Genomic DNA, 20,627 nt, shown 5'->3' with positions numbered 1-20,627 from the left:
ATTATTATTATTATTATTATTATTATTATTATTATTATTATTATTATTATTATAATTATTATTATTATATCAAGAGCCCCTCGGTATCAAGAGCCTGTAAAGTAATTTTTTTTACTGCTGGGAAATTTGTAAATCTAAGTGACGGTACTTCAAGTCTGATAAGATGAAGCATTGGTAAGTCTAATTGATGCTTAGATAAGCTTAGGAGACGAATAAAACTAAAAAATGTCAGTTTACTAGTTTCACTTGAACTAGTTAGTGTGTGTGTGTGTGTGTGTGTGTGTGTGTGTGTGTGTGTGTGTGTGTGTGTGTGTGTGTGTGTGTGTGTGTGTGTGCGTGCATCACCTGGTCCTGGTTCACTAGACGGTAGCTGTCAGTCAGCAGGGTGATTGTAGTGGCATCAATGACGTCATTCAGGCTGACGGAAATGACGTCAACAGTGACGTTGGCGTCGACGTCAGAAATTCCGTGTGTGACGTCACTCACAGTGAACCCCAATTCGTATCTGAGTTAAATATATATATTATATATATATATATATATATATATATATATATATATATATATATATATATATATATATATATATATATATATATATATATATATATATATATATATATATATATATATATATATATATATATATATATATATATATATATATATATATATATATATATATATATATATATATATATATATATATATATATATATATATTAAACAGTACATATAATACTAACTTTATAAATAAGATATTATAATTTGCAGTTCAATTTGCATCCTCATATATATAACATGAAAAAACTTAAGCCCATATAAATATAACTACGTACATATCTTCAAAGCACTATAATCACATATTCAAAGTAAAGTGAGAAGCTTCGAGCCTCGTGGAGACAAGGCATCGAGCAGCATCCAGTGATCTCCTTCACTTAGTTACTAGACAGTCCAGTTAAAATGCATCACAATTTTTTTTAAAGTCATCAGCACAATGGTCATAAATCCATTAGAAGACAAGAGGATTAAATGAATCATGAGTTATTAATCGAAGTGTTGTTAATGAACAATGGGAATTGAGGCTCCAACTGAGGTCATTTGACAAAAATATCTGTTGATCTGTTAGGAATGTGAATATTACATGTAAATATTATGTTAGTCTTCATGGAGGCTTGCTTTTTTAATATTGCTCATGGACGGTGAGTTTGGTGACTAATTGTCCACGATAGATGACTTTATTTACCGTATTTCCAACAGGGGTGACTCACCGTCCGTCTGGGGTGACTTACCGTCCATCAGGGGTAAGCGGGGTCATGGTGAGGTCCCCGGAGGAGGAGGCAAGAAAGAACCCAGGATGGTGAAGTCTCCAGGAATATGTCTTCTGCCTGGCGTCCCAGTCATCAGGATCCCTCACATATACCCTCCCTAGGGGCACCGGTTCTCCCTGTGACTGTGGGCAGAGAAGGAGAGAACGAGTGTGTGAGAGAGAGGCAAAACCATCCCCCTACACACACACACACACACACACACACACACACACACACACACACACACACACACACAACAAAATGCAAGGAGGCAGTGGAAAGGTTTATTCCCAAGGGCAACAGTAACAACGGGAAGACCAGAACGAGCCCCTGGTTTACCCGACGGTGTAAGGAGGCAAAAACAAAGTGCAATAGAGAATGGAAAAAATACAGAAGGCAGAGAACACACGAAAATAGGGAGACCAGTCGCAGAGCCAGGAATGAGTATGCACAGGTAAGGAGGGAGGCCCAGCGACAGTATGAAAATGACATAGCATCGAGAATCAAGACTGACCCGAAACTGTTGCATAGCCACATCAGGAGGAAGACAGCAGTCAAAGACCAGGTGATTAAGGACAGAAGGTGGAGAACTCACAAGAAATGATCAGGAGGTATGTGAGGAGCTGAACAGGAGATTTAAGGAAGTTTTTACAGTAGAGACAGGAAGGGCTGTGGGAAGACAGCACAGAAGGGAAAATCAAGAGGGAATATACCAACAAGTGTTGGATGACATACGAACAACTGAGGAGGAGGTGAAGAAGCTCTTAAGTGACCTTGACACCTCAAAGGCGATGGGACCGGACAACATCTCCCCATGGGTCCTTAGAGAAGGAGCAGAGATGCTGTGCGTGCCTCTAACCACAATCTTCAACACATCCCTTGAAACTGGGCAACTACCTGAGAAATGGAAGACAGCTAATGTAGTCCCCCATATTTAAGAAAGGAAACAGAAACGAGGCACTAAACTACAGACCTGTGTCTCTGACATGTATTGTGTGCAAAGTCATGGAGAAGATTATCAGGAGGAGAGTGGTCGAACACCTGGAAAAGAACAAGATTATAAATGAAAACCAGCATGGGCTCACGGAAGGCAAATCTTGTATCACAAACCTCCTGGAGTTTTATGACAAGGTAACAGAAGTAAGACACGAGAGAGAGGGGTGGGTAGATTGCGTTTTCCTAGACTGCAGGAAGGCCTTTGACACAGTTCCCCACAAGAGATTAGTGCAGAAGCTGGAGGATCAGGCGCATGTAAAAGGGAGGGCACTGCAATGGATAAGGGAATACCTGACAGGGAGGCAGCAACGAGTCATGGTACGTGAAGAGGTATCACAGTGGGCGCCTGTTGCGAGCGGGGTCCCACAGGGGTCAGTTCTAGGACCAGTGCTATTTTTGATATATGTGAACGACATGATGGAAGGAATAGACTCTGAAGTGTCCCTGTTCGCAGATGACGTGAAGTTGATGAGAAGAATTAAATCGGACGAGGATGAGGCAGGACTACAAAGAGATCTGGACAGGCTGGACATGTGGTCCAGTAACTGGCTTCTCGAATTCAATCCAGCCAAATGCAAAGTCATGAAGATTGGGGAGAGGCAAAGAAGACCGCAGACAGAGTATAGGCTAGGTGGACAAAGACTACAGACCTCACTCAGGGAGAAAGACCTTGGGTGACCATAACACCGAGCACATCACCGGAGGCACACATCAACCAAATAACTGCTGCAGCATACGGGCACCTGGCAAACCTGAGAATAGCGTTCCGATACCTTAATAAGGAATCGTTCAAGACACTGTACACTGTGTATGTTAGGCCCATACTTTAGTATGCAGCACCAGTCTGGAACCCACACCTGGTCAAGCACGTCAAGAAGTTAGAGAAAGTACAAAGGTTTGCAACAAGGCTAGTCCCAGAGCTCAAGGGAATGTCGTACGAGGAAAGGTTAAGGGAAATCGGACTGACGACACTGGAGGACAGAAGGGTCAGGGGAGACATGATAACGACATACAAGATACTGCGGGGAATAGACAAGGTGGACAGAGATAGGATGTTCCAGAGAGGGGACACAGGGACAAGGGGTCACAACTGGAAGCTGAAGACTCAGACGAGTCACAGGGACGTTAGGAAGTATTTCTTCAGTCATAGAGTTGTCAGCAAGTGGAATAGCCTAGCAAGTGAAGTAGTGGAGGCAGGAACCATACATAGTTTTAAGAAGAGGTATGACAAAGCTTAGGAAGCAGAGAGAGAGAGGACCCAGTAGCGATCAGTGAAGAGGCAGGGCCAGGAGCTGAGTCTCGACCCCTGCAACCACAATTAGGTGAGTACAATTAGGTGAGTACATACACACACACACATACACAAACATGCACACAGGCACACACACACACACACACACACACACACACACACACACACACACACACACACACACACACACATACACATACACGTGCGCACACACACACACACACACACATACATACACGCACACACACACACATACACACATATCAACAAGGGATCACAGTTGGAAGTTGAAGACTCAGATGAATCTCAGGGATGTTTAAAAGCATTTCTTCAGTCACACAGTAGTCAGCAAGTGGAATAGTCTGGGAAGTGAAGTAGAGGAGGCAGGATCAATACATAGCTTTAAGACGAGGTATGATAAAGCTCATGGAGCAGGAAGAGTGACCTAGTAGCGGCCAGTGAAAAGGCGTGGCCTGAGCTGTGAATCGACCCCTGCAACCACAATTAGGAGAGTACACACATACCAAAGGCCAATGTCAGCCAGGGAAAGCAATATGCTCCTTGTCCCCCCTGACTGCTTTTTTCAGCTCTGTCCAGCAAATTTAAAACAAATCGTGGCTCTCCTTCTGCCTCAATCTGTGGTGCTCACCCCAGGGATTCCCAGCATTGGGACCATCCCGGAGTTCCAAAAAAAATGATATATCATTTTTCTGTTAAAGACTCTAAGAATTTTCAAGTTTCGGTTTGTTTTAAAACATTATTAAAAGAACTAATAAGAAACGTAAATTTTAATTTTTAAATGAAACTTAAAGAAAGACGTGCCTAGCATGGGTCAGAAGGCCTTCTGTTGCTGTCTCTCTCTATTTGTATGCTCTAGCGGTTTTTTTTTTATCTCTATTTCTGTCATTGTGGCCAAGGATTCGAACACGTCATTCCTATGCCAAGAAACTACATTGTGAAACGAATATGAAGAATTAGAAGAGTACAGATACCAGGAGCTTTTAGATTCACTGCCATGAGTCGTGTCAAATAAAACGAGGCAATGGAGAAAGTAATTTACAGTGGTTTAAAAAGGTACGCGAGTGAACACTTCGACATATTTATTAAGAAACGTTTCCATCCAGGCGCCGAAGTGACCAGCATTCTAGGATATAAACGTTTTCTGATATATCCTAGTGTTTGCTCATTTTTTTTCTAAACCATTTGTCGATATCAAATTCCAGGATTTATGCTTAACAAGTATTGGTCAGGAACCCCATCCAGGAGCTCGTGTAGTTTCTCTACTAGAGGCTCACAGAAGGTACACGCTGTGGCTACCACACTTACCTGGAGGGTGTGGACAGTGACAGTCTTGGAGGCTGGAGACATGGGATTATCATTGACGTCTGCTACCTGGAGGCTGAGTGTGACAGTAGCGGAGAGTGACGGTCTACCAGCATCACCAACCACCAGTGGCACCAGTATCGTCCGTCTCTCCTCTCTGTCTAGTCCCGCCCGTGCCCACACCACGCCCACACCACGCCCTTCGTCACCTCCTGTGGGAGAGCAACTAATCAGAAATGCACTATCTTGCAAGCATTCCACGCCACTCTGTTTTAATCTCTGACTACATATTAAATATAAATGCTAAATGATTTTAACGACTTAAAGCGCATACTAATAACAATGCGTGTTCGCGAGAACATTGTTATTAATGGTATTTGCATGAAACGCTTATCCGATGTGGGTCGTTCAACACAGAGTGATGGCTGCTCGATCCTCCGTTCACATATCGTACCAGCAATTTCAATAACAGTCCAATCAACGCCTCAACAATATTACATCTCTATTGGCTTGAAAAAAAAATCCACTTGTTTGGAAAACGTCTCAAAGAATAAAGACAGTCAGGTGTTACACATGTGTCTTATACATCACCTTGTGATGTATATACATCTGAGTGACGCACCAGCAATATCAGTCTTCATGACTCCAAAAAAAAAAAAGGCAATATAACTACAATTCTCAGGGACAACCTTAATGTTATAAATGTAATTGCATCACTGATATAGTGCTGTCGGAATGGTTCAATGATTTATTTGTTTATTCATATATTTAAACAAGGGATCTACAATTCTGATAGGTTTGGAAGCTCTGGTGAGTCCTTTGACAGTCGGGCGTGAGACAGGTCCAACTATTTTTCCCAAAATAAATTTGCTAAAACAAATATGTGTTTCTATGAGTGGCAGAGAGAAGCTGGTTCGTGGGTTTTTTATGGTTTAAATCAATATTTGGTTTAGCTTTGCATGCAGTCGTTTGTTTGATGTGTTAGTGAATGTATACAGTACTTGTGTATGGACGAATGAAGTGTATATACTATTATATGTGCAGCAATGTACACTTACACACACACTTACACACACTTGCACTTAACACACACACACACACACACACACACACACACACACACACACACACACACACACACACACACACACACACACACACACAAGCATTCTGACATCATTCTACCATCACGCCCTAACACCTTCCCATCCTTGCAACACGACAGATAACTCACTCTTATCCAGCGTGACCCTTATGTTGGCAGCGACGTGTCGTGGCGCCCGGGGATCCAGCACCACGCTGAAGGGGGGGCCGTGACCCCGGCTCCAGTCGTCGGGGTCACCTAGCTTGACTCTTGCTACCTCCTGCGCCTCGCCGTTCTCCACTACCTGCACCTCCTGGGGTCCCACTAGGAACGGCGGGTTGTCGTTCACGTCCGTCACGTTTACCTGCATGGGAGATCACGGAGGAGCATGTTAGTATGCTCAGAATATGAGAGTATTTTGGAATACATATTAGCATACAAGAGAGCATTGTAGTACACGGAAATAGGGATGCACATGGAAGAGTATTTAAGTACATGACGGACTATTGAAGTACATGGGAGAGTATGTAGGCACATGGGAGAGTATTTAAGTACATGGGGGTAAAAGAGTGCATCTTAATACACAAGAAAGCACGTGAGTGTACAAGGACACATTGAAGAACAGTATAATACACGGAAGCCTAAAACTAAATACACGTTTATGTATCTTTATTTGTGATAACCAAGTACGACACATGTACAACAGTAAGGTATATTTCGCCTTCGTACGAGAACTTCATCAGTTACACACTGAAGTGGCGAATACGGAGACAACTGAAGCAGTATTCTGTATTTGACTGAAAAAAAAAAGACTACCGTGTAGGCGGAATGTTTCTGGGTACAGACACCCAAGTGCTGCACATGTGTCTTACCTGCCAACCTACCGGTCTTGTATACCATTGTTATTTTCATATCTACAGCTCTGTATAAACAGATGAAGGTCAAGGAAGGTCATTCTGAGGTGCCAGGGGGGTCAAACAAGGTCAACTGGAGTAACACAAATGCAAGTTTGAAGCCACAAGATATTAAGGCTGAAAGACAGCAAGGCTACAACGTATGAAGTCCATAGAGTATCAAGACTCCAATATATCAAGGCCATAGGGTATCAAGGCCCCAATATATCACAGGTATCAGATAAAGGTCACAGGTTCATCAAGGTTCAATAAGTGCCACAAAGAGCATGTTTGGTAGACAATAAGTGCCACAAAGAGCATGTTTGGTAGACAATAAGTGCCACAAAGGTCAGGTAAGGACAAATTTAATGAGTGCCTCAGTTATTATTATTTTTATTAATTATTATTATACTTTTTAATATTACTATTATCATTATAATTATTATATTTTATTTGTATTATTATTATGAGCGTCAATCAAATTCATGAAAGAGGATCAAGACCAATCCCCTTCCTCGGATCAAGAGCTAATATTTTACTGTAAGTATGAGTGGCTAGGGGGGTATACTGACACTAAGGGTGGCTGTGGTCGTTCTGGGTGGGTGGCCCTGGTCCACCGCCCATACCAGCACAGTGTGGGCGGCCGCTGCTTCCCGGTCCATGCCGCCCACCACCCTTACAGCTCCCGATCCATCCACACTGAACTGCCGCCCAGGGTCACTGTCGGAGGCGATGCTGTAGGTAACTGCCTTCTCACCGCCCTGTGGAGGTACGAGTGCTGGATAGTGGCGGATAGTGGTGAATAATGTGGATAGTGGTGGGTAGTGGGGATAGTGTGAGTAGTGGTGAGCAGTGGGGGTAGTGTGTATAGTGGTGGGTAGTGTTGATAGTTGTGGATAGTGTAGATAGTGGTAGCTAGTAATAGTTAATTGATTTTGTGTGTGTACTCAATTGTGGTTGTAGGGGTCGATTCATAGCTCCTGGTTCCGCCTCTGCACTGGTGTGTGTGTGTGTGTGTGTTCGAGTGTTTTTCTGTAAGAAAATGGCATTTTAATGATTAATTTATTTTTTCCAACGTTGAAGATGGTCGACCCAGTTTTTCCATTTTTATATGTTAAATACAGGTGTGGGTGTGGACTTACAGCGTCCGGGTCAAGGGCAGTGAAGGTGGTGAGGTGTGTGCCTGGGGGTGTGTCCTCGGGAAGACTGAGGTGGGCGTGGTTCTCGCTGAACACGGGGTCGTTGTCGTTGACGTCTTCGAGGAAGACTCGAACCCACGTTTCTGCTGTGTGGTCGTCCCACGTCTCTGTTGTGTGGTCGTCTGCGTCGTCGTCACGACCAGACGTTCCCTGTACACACGCGCATAAACACACAGCTGTTTTAGTTTGCTCACACACGTACTACTACTACTACTACTACTACTAAAAATAATAATAATAATAATAATAATAATAATGATAATAATATCATAGTAATTAAAATTAATAAAAATTTGCATGCAGAAAATTCACCATCAATAACCCTCAGGAGATAGTTTCTAGACTTACCATGTCTGTAACTTGTACTTTGAAGCTGAAGCCTCTTCTGTGATCTGGATCCTCGTAGTCCAAGGGTTGCACAGCTCGTAGGTCTCCTTCAGGGCCTCCTCCAGGACGCCCCTCAACCCTGAACAACTCCCATCCTCGGCCGCTCTCCGGTACCACCTGCAAAACCACGTGCTCACCGTGTTTGTAAACAAGAATCAGCTGATTCTCACCCGCGTCTTCTGTCACCTGAAAGTCCACGTGCTCACCGTGTTTGTAAACAAGAATCAGCTGATTCTCACCCGCGTCTTCTGTCACCTGAAAGTCCACGTGCTCACCGTGTTTGTAAACAAGAATCAGCTGATTCTCACCCGCGTATTCTGTCACCTGAAAGTCCACGTGCTCACCGTGTTTATAAACAAGAATCAGCTGATTCTCACCCGCGTATTCTGTCACCTGAAAGTCCACGTGCTCACCGTGTTTGTAAACAAGAATCAGCTGATATTACACTAGAAAGCATCTCTACAATCACAACCGATAACGAACGGAAAACATTTTTGATTTTTTTTGTTAGATAATTGTTATAGACTTATAAAAAATGAATTAATTTGACTTTATGCTTCTGATACTAAACAAAATTTCGTCAGAAAATGCGTGAAAAAAATATGTGAAAATTCATGATAAACTAATTTCCAAATAACTCATATTGCTAAGAACTAAATAATTTTTAATTTCGTTATTAGCTAAACATTTTGCGATACATATTTTACCGACAGTGTATTCCACCTCAATATTCAGCAGTAATTACTGGTAAGCAAACTAAAGTTAATTAGTTGAGTGGTGAGTGATAGCTACGCACACTTAGGTAGACTAGCTGCGTATACAGCGATAGTTACGCAACTCAGATTTTCATGAATTAGTGGGGAAGCGATAAATACGCAGCAATAGCTACGCAAACTTAGATTTTCATTAATTTAGTAGGGAAACGATAGTTACGCAGCGATAACTGCGTATCAATATCACTGAGTTATCAAAACCCAATATAGATATTCATCTCACGCCACGAGCAAAATGCTCTACTCTCGCATTTACAATTATTATTATTATTATTATTATTATTATTATTATTATTATTATTATTATTATTATTATTATTATTATTATTATCATCATCATCATCATTATCATGGGGGAGCGCTAAACCCGAAGGGATTATACAACGCCTGTGGGGAGGGGAGATTGGAAGACATTTATACTTAATTCGGGGAATTAGAACGCAGCTCCAATTCCCTAGATTAAGGGACCTCCCCTAAGGGAGCCTATATACGAACAATAAATAAATATTTCCCAACTAATAAGCATAACTAGGTAATTAAAAAACTTTCACAGATAAGTAACCACAAATGTGCCATTACATACGAGTATATAGAAACAAATACCTGGAGTATACCAGGAGTATACCTGGATAGGGTTTCGGGGATCAACACCCTCGCGGCCCGGTCTGTGACCAGGCCACAAGACCTGGTCACAGACCGGGCAAACACGCCTTAAATAACACACTAGCTAATCAGCTCTAGAACAATGCCATCCACACAAGTTCCTTTTAAACTGAACTTCCAAAGCTCCCTTCAATGATTATTATTTTTTAAGTTCCTTTTAAACTGAACTTCCAAAGCTCCCTTCAATGATTATTATTTTTTAAGTTCCTTTTAAACTGAACTTCCAAAGCTCCCTTCAATGATTATTATTTTTTAAGTTCCTTTTAAACTGAACTTCCAAAGCTCCCTTCAATGATTATTATTTTTTAAGTTCCTTTTAAACTGAACTTCCAAAGCTCCCTTCAATGATTATTATTTTTTAAGTTCCTTTTAAACTGAACTTCCAAAGCTCCCTTCAATGATTATTATTTTTTAAGTTCCTTTTAAACTGAACTTCCAAAGCTCCCTTCAATGATTATTATTTTTTAAGTTCCTTTTAAACTGAACTTCCAAAGCTCCCTTCAATGATTATTATTTTTAAGTTCCTTTTAAACTGAACTTCCAAAGCTCCCTTCAATGATTATTATTTTTAAGTTCCTTTTAAACTGAACTTCCAAAGCTCCCTTCAATGATTATTATTTTTTAAGTTATAACTGAGTTTCCCGAGTTAGGCCGCAGATTTAATACGTTTGATAAATAAGGATTGTGTACAGATTTACCACTAAGCCAAGGTATTAAATTATTCACAAACGCGCGTTATTAAATGCTGCAAATGTATTAATTGTACACTAAATTATAAAAAAAAGATATTTGGATACCAGTAAAGCATTTAGGCCTATGTGCGATCCAGAGCCGTAGGACACAACTGAATTTATATTTATTGTATAATTGAAAAAAAAAAACATTGCAAGACCCAAAAGAGAATAGAAACCTCACATAAAATCGAAATTGTGATAGTTTGAACTCTCACCTGGCGTTTCCTGAAAAAAATTAAGTGCCACTCATTTACATTCAAAAAAATTTGATTAACCTTTTTCAAAACTGTCGCTCAAGTTGACGAATTAATAATGACTTTCCAACTTTGTATTATATACTGGGTGTCATCTATAATGATCATTATTATTAGCAGGGTTCAAGGCTTCATTATATGCTACGATAAAAGTTAACGGAAGATGATCTTGTGACACTTCGTGCGTGGCACTGAGCTTCTCTGTCCCGTACTTACCGTCATACCTACCTGGAGGGTGTTCCAGGGGTCAACGCCCCCGCGGTCCGGTCCAGGCCTCCCGGTGTATCAGAGGCTGATTCAGACTTGATTACTTTCCATTTATTAGAAGCTCTATGATCTTTACTGCCTTGACGCATTCCAATAATTTTTTTAGCACGCCGGCCGTCTCCCACCGAAGCAGGACGACCCGAAGAGGAAGAAGCGCTTTCAGAAAGTTTTTTCTTCTTCTTTTTACATTAAGTAATATATACAGAAGGGGGTCACTAGCCCTTTGCTCCCGGCATTTTAATCGCCTCTTACGACACGCATGGCTTACGGAGGAAGAATTCTTCTCCACTTCCCCATGATATTAAATAATAATAATAATTATTATTATTGTTATTATTATTATTATTATTATTATTATTATTATTATTATTATTATTATTATTATTATTATTATGGGAATATCAATATCACCGCAGCTGCTACAACAACAACAACAACACCAACAACAACAACTACTACTACTACTACTACTACTACTACTACTACTACTACTACTACTACTACTACTACTACTACTACTACTACTGATAATAATTTATTAAAAGTTACTAAATAATCTTTATTGTTATATAAGATGAAGGCTGCCAGAGTTACCCTCAGAGTGTTTCAGTCAGACGAACAAGTGTAACACAACTGTCTCAGGCGAGAGGTTACTGAGGAATTAAGTTATTTAATGGACCACTGATGAGGCAAATTTTAGATATTAAACTCAGTGTTGATAATGTTGTTACATTATTTATTGAAATATCACCAGTTTCTTGACATTTTATTGCATCAGTGATGACGAATCTTCAGTTGAAGGCAACAAGAGATTTAGCAGCCAACACAACGTATCTAGCTGGAGTAAAATATATATATATATATATATATATATATATATATATATATATATATATATATATATATATATATATATATATATATATATAATTGTAAGAACTATCAAGACGCCAGCGGTTTCTTAATAATTGAGCTTCCCATGGTTTAACTATGACTGTTTAACTATTTTCCTGACAGCCACAACACCGCCACAACACCACCATCAGAACTGACGTGCCCTACATGGAGTCTACCTGTAGGGAGTTCTGGGGATCAACGCTCCCCGCTACCCGGTCCTTGACCAGGCCTGCCTACACACGATGAACGAATTACAATCATAATTAAGCGCTAAACCCACAAGCATTGTCGGGTACATACACCAACATTCACGTCTCCCTTGTCGAAGTAGCCACAGATTTTTTCCAGCAAGTTATGGAACCGGTGAAATTGCTTACCTAGAAAATGTAGAGAACCTTCACGGCGCGCATAACGGAGATAAAACACCTCAATTACCGGGAGCGCTTGAATTTCCTGAACCTGTACTCCCTGCAATGCAGGCGAAAGAGATACATGATTATATACACCTGGAAAATCCTAGAGGGAATAGTACCGAACTTGCACACGAAAATCACTCACTACGAAAGCAAAAGACTTGGCAGACGATGCAACATCCCCCCAATGAAAAGCAGGGGTGTCACTAGCACGTTAAGAGACCATACAATAAGTGTCAGGGGCCCGAGACTGTTCAACTGCCTCTCAGCATACATAAGGGGGATTACCAATTGACCCCTGGCAGTCTTCAAGCTGGCACTGGACAAGCACCTAAAGTCGGTTCCTGACCAGCCGGGCTGTGGCCCGTACGTTGGATTGTGTACAGCCAGCAGTAACAGCCTGGTTGATCAGGCTCTGATCCACCAGGAGGCCTGGTCACAGACCGGGCCGCGGGGGCGTTGACCTCCGGAACTTTCTCCAGGTAAACTTAAGGTAAACCGGCGCTGGAAGACCTCACTGACCCTGAATGTGAAATAATTGGAGATGTCGGTGTCTTGGACGGTCAGGGTGGCCAGGACGTCGTCAGGAGTGAGGTTCTCAGATACTTTCAGCGTCCATTCTGGCTGGGAGAACCTGGGAGGGACGTCGTTCACATCCTCAACGTCAATGACCACAGTTCCTGTACCTGCGGCAGGAGTGGCAAATGTTTACTGCTAAACCTCCTCAGACATCTAAACACATGCCAAAATAAATATTAATAAGGTGCACAAAGAAACACAATAACCACATGATAATGGAACGAAGTAATGTACACGAAGACAAACACAGGTAAATGGCACAAGGAAATGATCAATATAATCACCAATTTGTAATTACCTATCCGTGATTGCCTATTCGTAGCAACATGAGCTCATGGTTACTCGTCTTCGGTAACTGGCTCATTATTTAAATTTTCAAAAAAATTCCATTGGTTTAAGCACTTCCTACATCGAATAAGACACTTGTGTCTTATTCGATCAGCCTAGAGGCTGATGGACTGATTACCCACAGTAAACCTGAGGCTACTCACCCTTGAGGCCACCTCCGTCAGTAGCCACCACCTGGATGATGTACCGATGGGTCTTCTCTCTGTCTAGACAGCAGAAGGCGGTGGTGATGAGCCCCAAATTGCTGTCGATAGCAAAGATGGCCTTCCCAGTCGACTCGTCGATGGCGTTCTTCTCCAGCGAGTAGGTGACCTTGGCGTTGTCAGCCTCCTGAGGGTCGTCGTGGTCCACGGCCACCACCCGCACTACTGACGAACCTGTAGATATGGAACACACAACAACATAACAGATATGAACACTGCAGCAGTATAGCCGGCCCTTGCGGTCCCTCATAAACCCAATCATTTCTCAGTCATATACTCATCCAATCCACTTATCAAGCCACCAAAGGCATTTGTAACTTCATTCCCAGACCACTACTTCCCTGTATCTTATCTAAACACACTTTCTGAAATCGTATGATATGACTCGTATATATCACACACACACACACACACGTACACACACACGCGAGGCTAGAAACCTTATACAAGACATCTTCATTGTAAGACATGTATCATGTAAACGGAATACAGCACTGACAAGTTGATGAATAAGACACATTTGACAACATCCAAGTGTTGCACATGTGTCACATTCATCATGAGATATATTCAAAGAGTGCAAGATACTATGGATGTGTTGGCAAAGATATTCAATGTGAGCCTCACAGGAGGGACCAGAACGAGGGACAAGAACGAGGGACACAGATGGAAGCTAACAGCCTAAATGAGTCAAAGGGTCAACAGAAAATGTTCCTTCAGTGTAAAGGCAGGAAGGGAGCGGAAGTAATGAGAAGTATGGGGGAGGAAAATTACATACATAGGCTTACTGAGTACATATGCATGGACTTACTGAGTATATATGCATTTACTTGTTGAGAATATATACATGAACTTACTGGGTATATATGATGGAATCGAAGAAGCTTGAATTATTATTAATATTGATATATTCGTGGGGAAATGTTAAACCTGTGTGGGTCATTCAGCCCCAGGAGTGGTGTAGGCTCGATCCTCAGTGTCCACTAAATCCTAGACAGATATTATATTTATCATACAGTTTGCAACGCAAGATCTCACTATATTCTGAAACTCTTGCTTCGTTATCCGCAACACAACAATCACAGTCCTAGCGAATGTAATCACCTTAAATTGCTAATTACCTGGAGTACAATTTACAAGCTTCTCGACACAGCTACAGGCAGGAGAGCTTATCCGTCGCACTTGTGCCATGTTAAGTACATTTAATGTGAAATATACGTTCCTGCTTTGTCGCTAGAAAATTAAATAACGTGTTGCTTGCTATCTCAGTGTTCCATGCTCTAATTCACACGTAACCGTATTAAAATTACATGAATAGGACAGTTATATATATATATATATATATATATATACAGAGAGAGAGAGATATAGATAGAGAGAGAGAGAGAGAGAGAGAGAGAGAGAGAGAGAGAGAGAGAGAGAGAGAGAGAGAGAGAGAGAGACAGAGAGAGAGAGAGAGAGAGAGAGAGAGAGAGAGAGAGAGAGAGAGAGAGAGAGAGAGAGAGAAATTCACACCACCGAAGGCTGGAGGCCAAACAATCACTCTCATGTCAATTAATTTTCGCTAGAGTAGTTTGTTGCTTGTTGATGAGAACCTCGGCAGAGCAGCATATACCCGAGAACACACTGGAGTGGTTCAGTTTCCCAGGCTGCTCTACTTGTGAACCTGTGTGTGTGTGTGTGTGTGTGTGTGTGTGTGTGTGTGTGTGTGTGTGTGTGTGTGTGTGTGCTTGCGTGTGCGCGTGTGTGTGTGCACACACACACGCACACGCAATGGATAACTTCACACAGAATTCTGTGTATAGTGGGCAGCGGAGGACAGTACTATCTGATACCAGTTTTTCTTCCTTCAATCCATAAAAATGGATAGGGGAGGACTGAAGTAAGAGTGGTAAAAATAAGCAAGGCTGATGAAAGAGAGGAGAGAGAACGAGAGAAAGTGAGAAAGATGAAAGGGGGCGAGATGGAGAGAGAGAGAGAAAAGAGAGAGAGAGAGAGAGAGAGAGAGAGAGAGAGAGAGAGAGAGAGAGAGAGAGAGAGAGAGAGAGAGAGAGAGAGAGAGAGAGAGAGAAAGAAAGAAAGAAAGAATGAGAGAGAGAGAGAGACAGAGAGAGAGAGAGAGACAGAGAGAGAGAGAGAGAGAGAGAGAGAGAGAGAGAGAGAGAGAGAGAGAGAGAGAGAGAGAGAGAATAGGTAAGCTTCTCATTATACAGATCCCATTTTACAGAATCAATCGCCTTCCTGGAAATTGCAAGGAGAACAGGTCTGACAAATACTTCAGTGAGCGGAAGCTCACGGAGAGAGAGAGAGAGAGAGAGAGAGAGAGAGAGAGAGAGAGAGAGAGAGAGAGAGAGAGATTAATCAGTACCTCACAAGATGACGACGAACCTGGCGGAGCATCTTCGGAGACGCTGGCGTGGGTGGTGAGAAAGGGGAAGAAGGGAGCGTTGTCGTTAATGTCCTTGAGGTTGACCCTGACGTCCGTGGCGGCATCCAGTTCCCCGTCCGTGGCCCACACCCTTAGCCTCCACTGTGGGCGTCCGTGGGGAGGATCACGGTCCAGTGGCTGTGGAGAAAAATATAGATAAAATAAGATAAGGAGGAATGGTGGAGAGAAAAAGAAATACGGAGAGAAGGAAGAATAGGAAAAGGGTGGAGAGGGGCCGAGGAAGACGAGGATTAGTAGGAGGGAGAGAGGGCAAAGGGATTATAGACAGAATAGAGGAGGAACTGAAAAAGAGAAAAGTACAAAATTCACAGGAATATGTAGATAAACGTAAATTAGAAAGACAATCTAGACAAGAATAAAGATGAAAGTAGAAATATAACTAGAGCAATAAATATGGAGGGAAAAAAATACCATAAGTCAAGAAACGAAAATATCTTAAAATTTTTCCCATAAGGCGCAAAAGAAATAAGAATTTATTAACTATAGTTGAACATAATTTATCTTAAGTCAGTTGCGAGCATAATAGAGGGTAAGTGAACAATGGTAACGCGTGGTAAGTAATCCCCTGGTTAATTACATCTTGCTAATGACCAATTAGTCGTTGTTTCATTGTTATGCAGGGACGACCCATGCAGATCATCCGGCAACACCACTTACTGATTCAGTCATACCTGCGTAGCCAGTCAGTCACATCTTACATTCATTAAGTCATGCATTACAGTCATCCAGTAACACATCACACTATACACTATTCCAGTCACACCTCACACTATACACTGATCCAGTCGCACCTCACACTGTACACTGATCCAGTCACACCTCACACTATACACTGATCCAGTCACACCTCACACTATACACTGATCCAGTCACACCTCGCACTATACACTGACTGTTTACATACACTGAGCAATCCCTCTTCTCCTGACAAGCAACACAAAACAATCTTCCAATCTGCACTAATCAACCAGCAATATCATTCGTCTCAGTAACAACAAATTCTTCATAAAAAAAAAAGCGTCAAAAAGAAAATCATTTCTCCCAAATCACCCGTTTTTATCTCTTCCTGCCAATAAAAACAAAAACAAAATCACGTTCTCCGTGAGAGAGCAACAAACGTTCACACACAGCCGTAGGAAACAAGAACGATCAGAGGAGGCCAAGCAAGTGAGAAACAATGAGAAAACAGTCGTTCTTATCACCGTCATGGGAGAAAAATAAGATATACCAATTGTTTGGGCTGTGATGGCTGCCTCAAACTAGCGTCTGAAAGAGGTTTCTCTCTCTCTTTCTCTCTCTCTCTCTCTCTCTCTCTCTCTCTCTCTCTCTCTCTCTCTCTCTCTCTCTCTCTCTCTCTCTCTCTCTCTCTCTCTCACTCACTCTCTCTCTCTCTCTCTTTCTCTCTCTCTCTCTCTCTCTCTCTCTCTCTCTCTCTCTCTCTCTCTCTCTCTCTCTCTCTCTCTCTCTCTCTCTCTCTCGTGATGAAGCCTCTGAAGGCTTATTCAGAAATGAGTAATGGCTGGTGGAGGAGGGAAGGAAGTGTTGCTCACACTGGAGAGAGAGAGAGAGAGAGAGAGAGACAGAGAGAGAGAGAGAGAGAGAGAGAGAGAGAGAGAGAGAGAGAGAGAGAGAGCGGGAGAAAGGAGAGGGGCAAGGCAATGGGAGAATGAGAGTGATTAATAAAGAGATCATTAGGGTGGGAGAGAACAGAAAGGGAGTGTAGGGGAGTAAATGGGAGGGGCTGACAGCAAGAGGCTATCTACTGACAATGATTGTACCCATAGTGTAACAACTTTCAATTCTCTCTAGATAGTTGTGATTAATATAGTATAGCAAAGGGCTCTCTTATCACTCTCCATTTCCTCCCTGCAAACTGCTGGCTTGACAACCAGAGTAGAAGAATTTTTATAACTTACGAAATTTAATAGGTATAGAACACGAGTTTGGCTTCTAATTATTAACTAGTAAACTATTGCTATAGCACTTCTAGTACCACTACTAGTACTACTACTAGTACTACTACTAGTACCACTACTAGTACTACTACTATGCTTCAGGTAGTTTACGACAAATTTATTGTCTTGTGATATTTGCTGACTTAACAAGATGGTTCCATTAACTCAGTGCTCACTGCCTCTGGGTTTTAAAAAATATTCTCTACTGCTGTAGGAAATATAATAAAAATGAATGACTTTGCACTTGTCCACAATGGCTCACACCTCCCCAGCCCCCGGCCACTGTGTCAACCTCCCCAGCCCCCGGCCACTGTGTCAACCTCCCCAGCCCCCGGCCACTGTGTCAACCTCCCCAGCCCCCGGCCACTGTGTTAACCTCCACAGCCCCCGGCCACTGTGTCAACCTCCCCAGCCCCCGGCCACTGTGTCAACCTCCCCAGCCCCCGGCCACTGCGTCAACCTCCACAGCCCCCGGCCACTGCGTCAACCTCCACAGCCCCCGGCCACTGTGTCAACCTCCCCAGCCCCCGGCCACTGTGTCAACCTCCCCAGCCCCCGGCCACCGTGTCAACCTCCCCAGCCCCCGACTACTGTGTCAACCTCCCCAGCCCCCGGCCACTGTGTCAACCTCCACAGCCCCCGGCCACGGTGTCAACCTCCCCAGCCCCCGGCCACCGTGTCAACCTCCCCAGCCCCCGGCCCCCGTGTCAACCTCCCCCGCCCCTGACTACTGTGTCAACCTCCCAGCCCCCGGCCACTGTGTCAACCTCCCCAGCCCCCGGCCAGTGTGTCAACCTCCCCAGCCCCTGGCCACTGTGCAACCTCCCCAGCCCTGACCACTGTGACAACCTCCCCAGCCCCCGGCCACTGTGACAACCTCCACAGCCCCCGGCCACTGTGTCAACCTCCCCAGCCCCCGGCCACCGTGTCAACCTCCCCAGCCCCCGACTACTGTGTCCAACCTCCCCAGCCCCGGCCACTGTGTCAACCTCCCAGCCCCCGACAACTGTGTCAACCTCCCCAGCCCCCGGCCACTGTGTCAACCTCCCCAGCCCCCGAGCATTGTGTCAACCTCCCAGCCCCCGATCACTGTGTCAACCTCCCCTGCCCCCCACCACTGTGTCAACCTCCCCAGCCCCCGGCCACTGTGTCAACCTCCCCAGCCCCCGGCCACTGTGTCAACCTCCCCAGCCCCCGGCCACTGTGTCAACCTCCCCAGCCTCCGACCACTGTGTCAAGCTCCCCAGCCCCCGACCACTGTGACAAGCCTCCCAGCCCCGACCACTGTGTCCAACTTCCCCCAGCCCCCACCCCCGGCCACTGTGTCAACCTCCCCAGCCTCCGACCACTGTGTCAAGCTCCCCAGCCCCCGACCACTGTGACAACCTCCCCAGCCCCCGACCACTGTGTCAACTTCCCCAGCCCCCGGCCACTGTGTCAACCTCCCCAGCCCCCGACCACTGTTCCCCCAAGCCTCCCCATCCCCGACCACTGTGTCAGCTCCCCAGCCCCCGACCACTGTGTCAACCTCCCCAGCCCCCGACCACTGTGTCAACCTCCCCAACCCCACCGGCTGTGTCACCCTCCCCAGCCCCCGGCCACCGTGTCAACTTCCCCAGCCCCCGGCCACTGTGTCAACCTCCCCAGCCCCCGACCACTGTGTCAACCTTCCCAGCCCCCGACCACTGTGTCAACCTCCCCAGCCTCCGACCACTGTGTCAACCTCCCCAGCCCCCGACCACTGCGTCAACCTCCTCAGCCCCCGAGCACTGTGTCAACCTCCCCAGCTCTTGGAACACCCACACTCTCAATCATAGATGATGATACACTTCCACAATTGTGTGTAATCTGCAAATTTTGCGATTTTTGAAACTGATTCCTCTGAAGATCATTTATATATATTGTGAAAAAAAACTTAGCCATCGACCGATCTGTGAGGGATGAGAGGGAGACAGACAGAGACAGACAGAGACAGACAGAGACAGACAGAGACAGAACTGATGTAGATAACAGATCTTAGCTTGTAAATGAAGTTAGGAATCCTTACCCTAGTCTTGTCAAACCCTGTGTAAGATAGATAGATAGAGAGATAGATAGATAGATAGATAGATAGATAGATAGATAGATAGATAGATAGATAGATAGATAGATAGATAGATAGACAGAGAGAGAAAGAGAGAGAGAGAGAGAGAGAGAGAGAGAGAGAGAGAGAGAGAGAGAGAGAGAGAGAGAGAGAGAGAGAGAGAGAGAGAGAGAGAGAGAGAGAGAGAGAAACAGAGAGAGAGAGAGAATGATGGTCTGGATAGAAAGTGGGAGACAGATACAGGAGGCGGACAGCAATACAAGTCAGCCAATTGGCAAAGGTAAGGAAGTGGGAGGGAGGTCAGTAAATTGGAGGGTTTCTTTGAGGGTTCCTGGAAGTGAGGATGAAGAAGCCACTGATACGTCTGAGCTACTTGAAGAAGGTTTCCAGACGCTGGGTGATGAACAGGATGGTTTATGAGATCACCCGTGAGTGACTTTCTTAACTCACTCACGGGATGAAGAAAAAGTTTTCTCCTTTCTCACTCTGTCAATCCTTTCATAAATTTCACCTTGCTTGCACTCCAACAGCTCTGCAAATCCCCCCAAAATCCTTGTCACCGCTA

At 43.8% G+C, this 20,627-nt stretch overlaps 1 protein-coding gene across 1 annotated transcript in view; it reads right to left on the bottom strand.

Moving 5' to 3' along the window:
- LOC128692211 (putative neural-cadherin 2) overlaps positions 1–20,627 on the bottom strand; it is a 185,699-nt gene that overhangs the window by 14,285 nt on the left and 150,787 nt on the right. Inside the window, exons 6-15 of the mRNA XM_070096469.1 lie at positions 15,964–16,141; positions 13,516–13,749; positions 12,968–13,131; positions 8,406–8,561; positions 8,001–8,207; positions 7,431–7,619; positions 6,116–6,329; positions 4,885–5,093; positions 1,293–1,453; positions 346–505 (exon numbers count right to left, since the gene is read on the bottom strand). Coding sequence (XP_069952570.1) covers positions 346–505; positions 1,293–1,453; positions 4,885–5,093; positions 6,116–6,329; positions 7,431–7,619; positions 8,001–8,207; positions 8,406–8,561; positions 12,968–13,131; positions 13,516–13,749; positions 15,964–16,141 — 1,872 coding nt within the window. The remainder of the gene's footprint in view (positions 1–345; positions 506–1,292; positions 1,454–4,884; positions 5,094–6,115; positions 6,330–7,430; positions 7,620–8,000; positions 8,208–8,405; positions 8,562–12,967; positions 13,132–13,515; positions 13,750–15,963; positions 16,142–20,627) is intronic.

Source organism: Cherax quadricarinatus, chromosome 53 (genome assembly GCF_038502225.1).
Source record: "Cherax quadricarinatus isolate ZL_2023a chromosome 53, ASM3850222v1, whole genome shotgun sequence".
In the NCBI taxonomy this organism is placed as follows: Eukaryota; Metazoa; Arthropoda; class Malacostraca; order Decapoda; family Parastacidae; genus Cherax; species Cherax quadricarinatus.
This window is presented reverse-complemented; position numbering and strand designations above follow the sequence as displayed.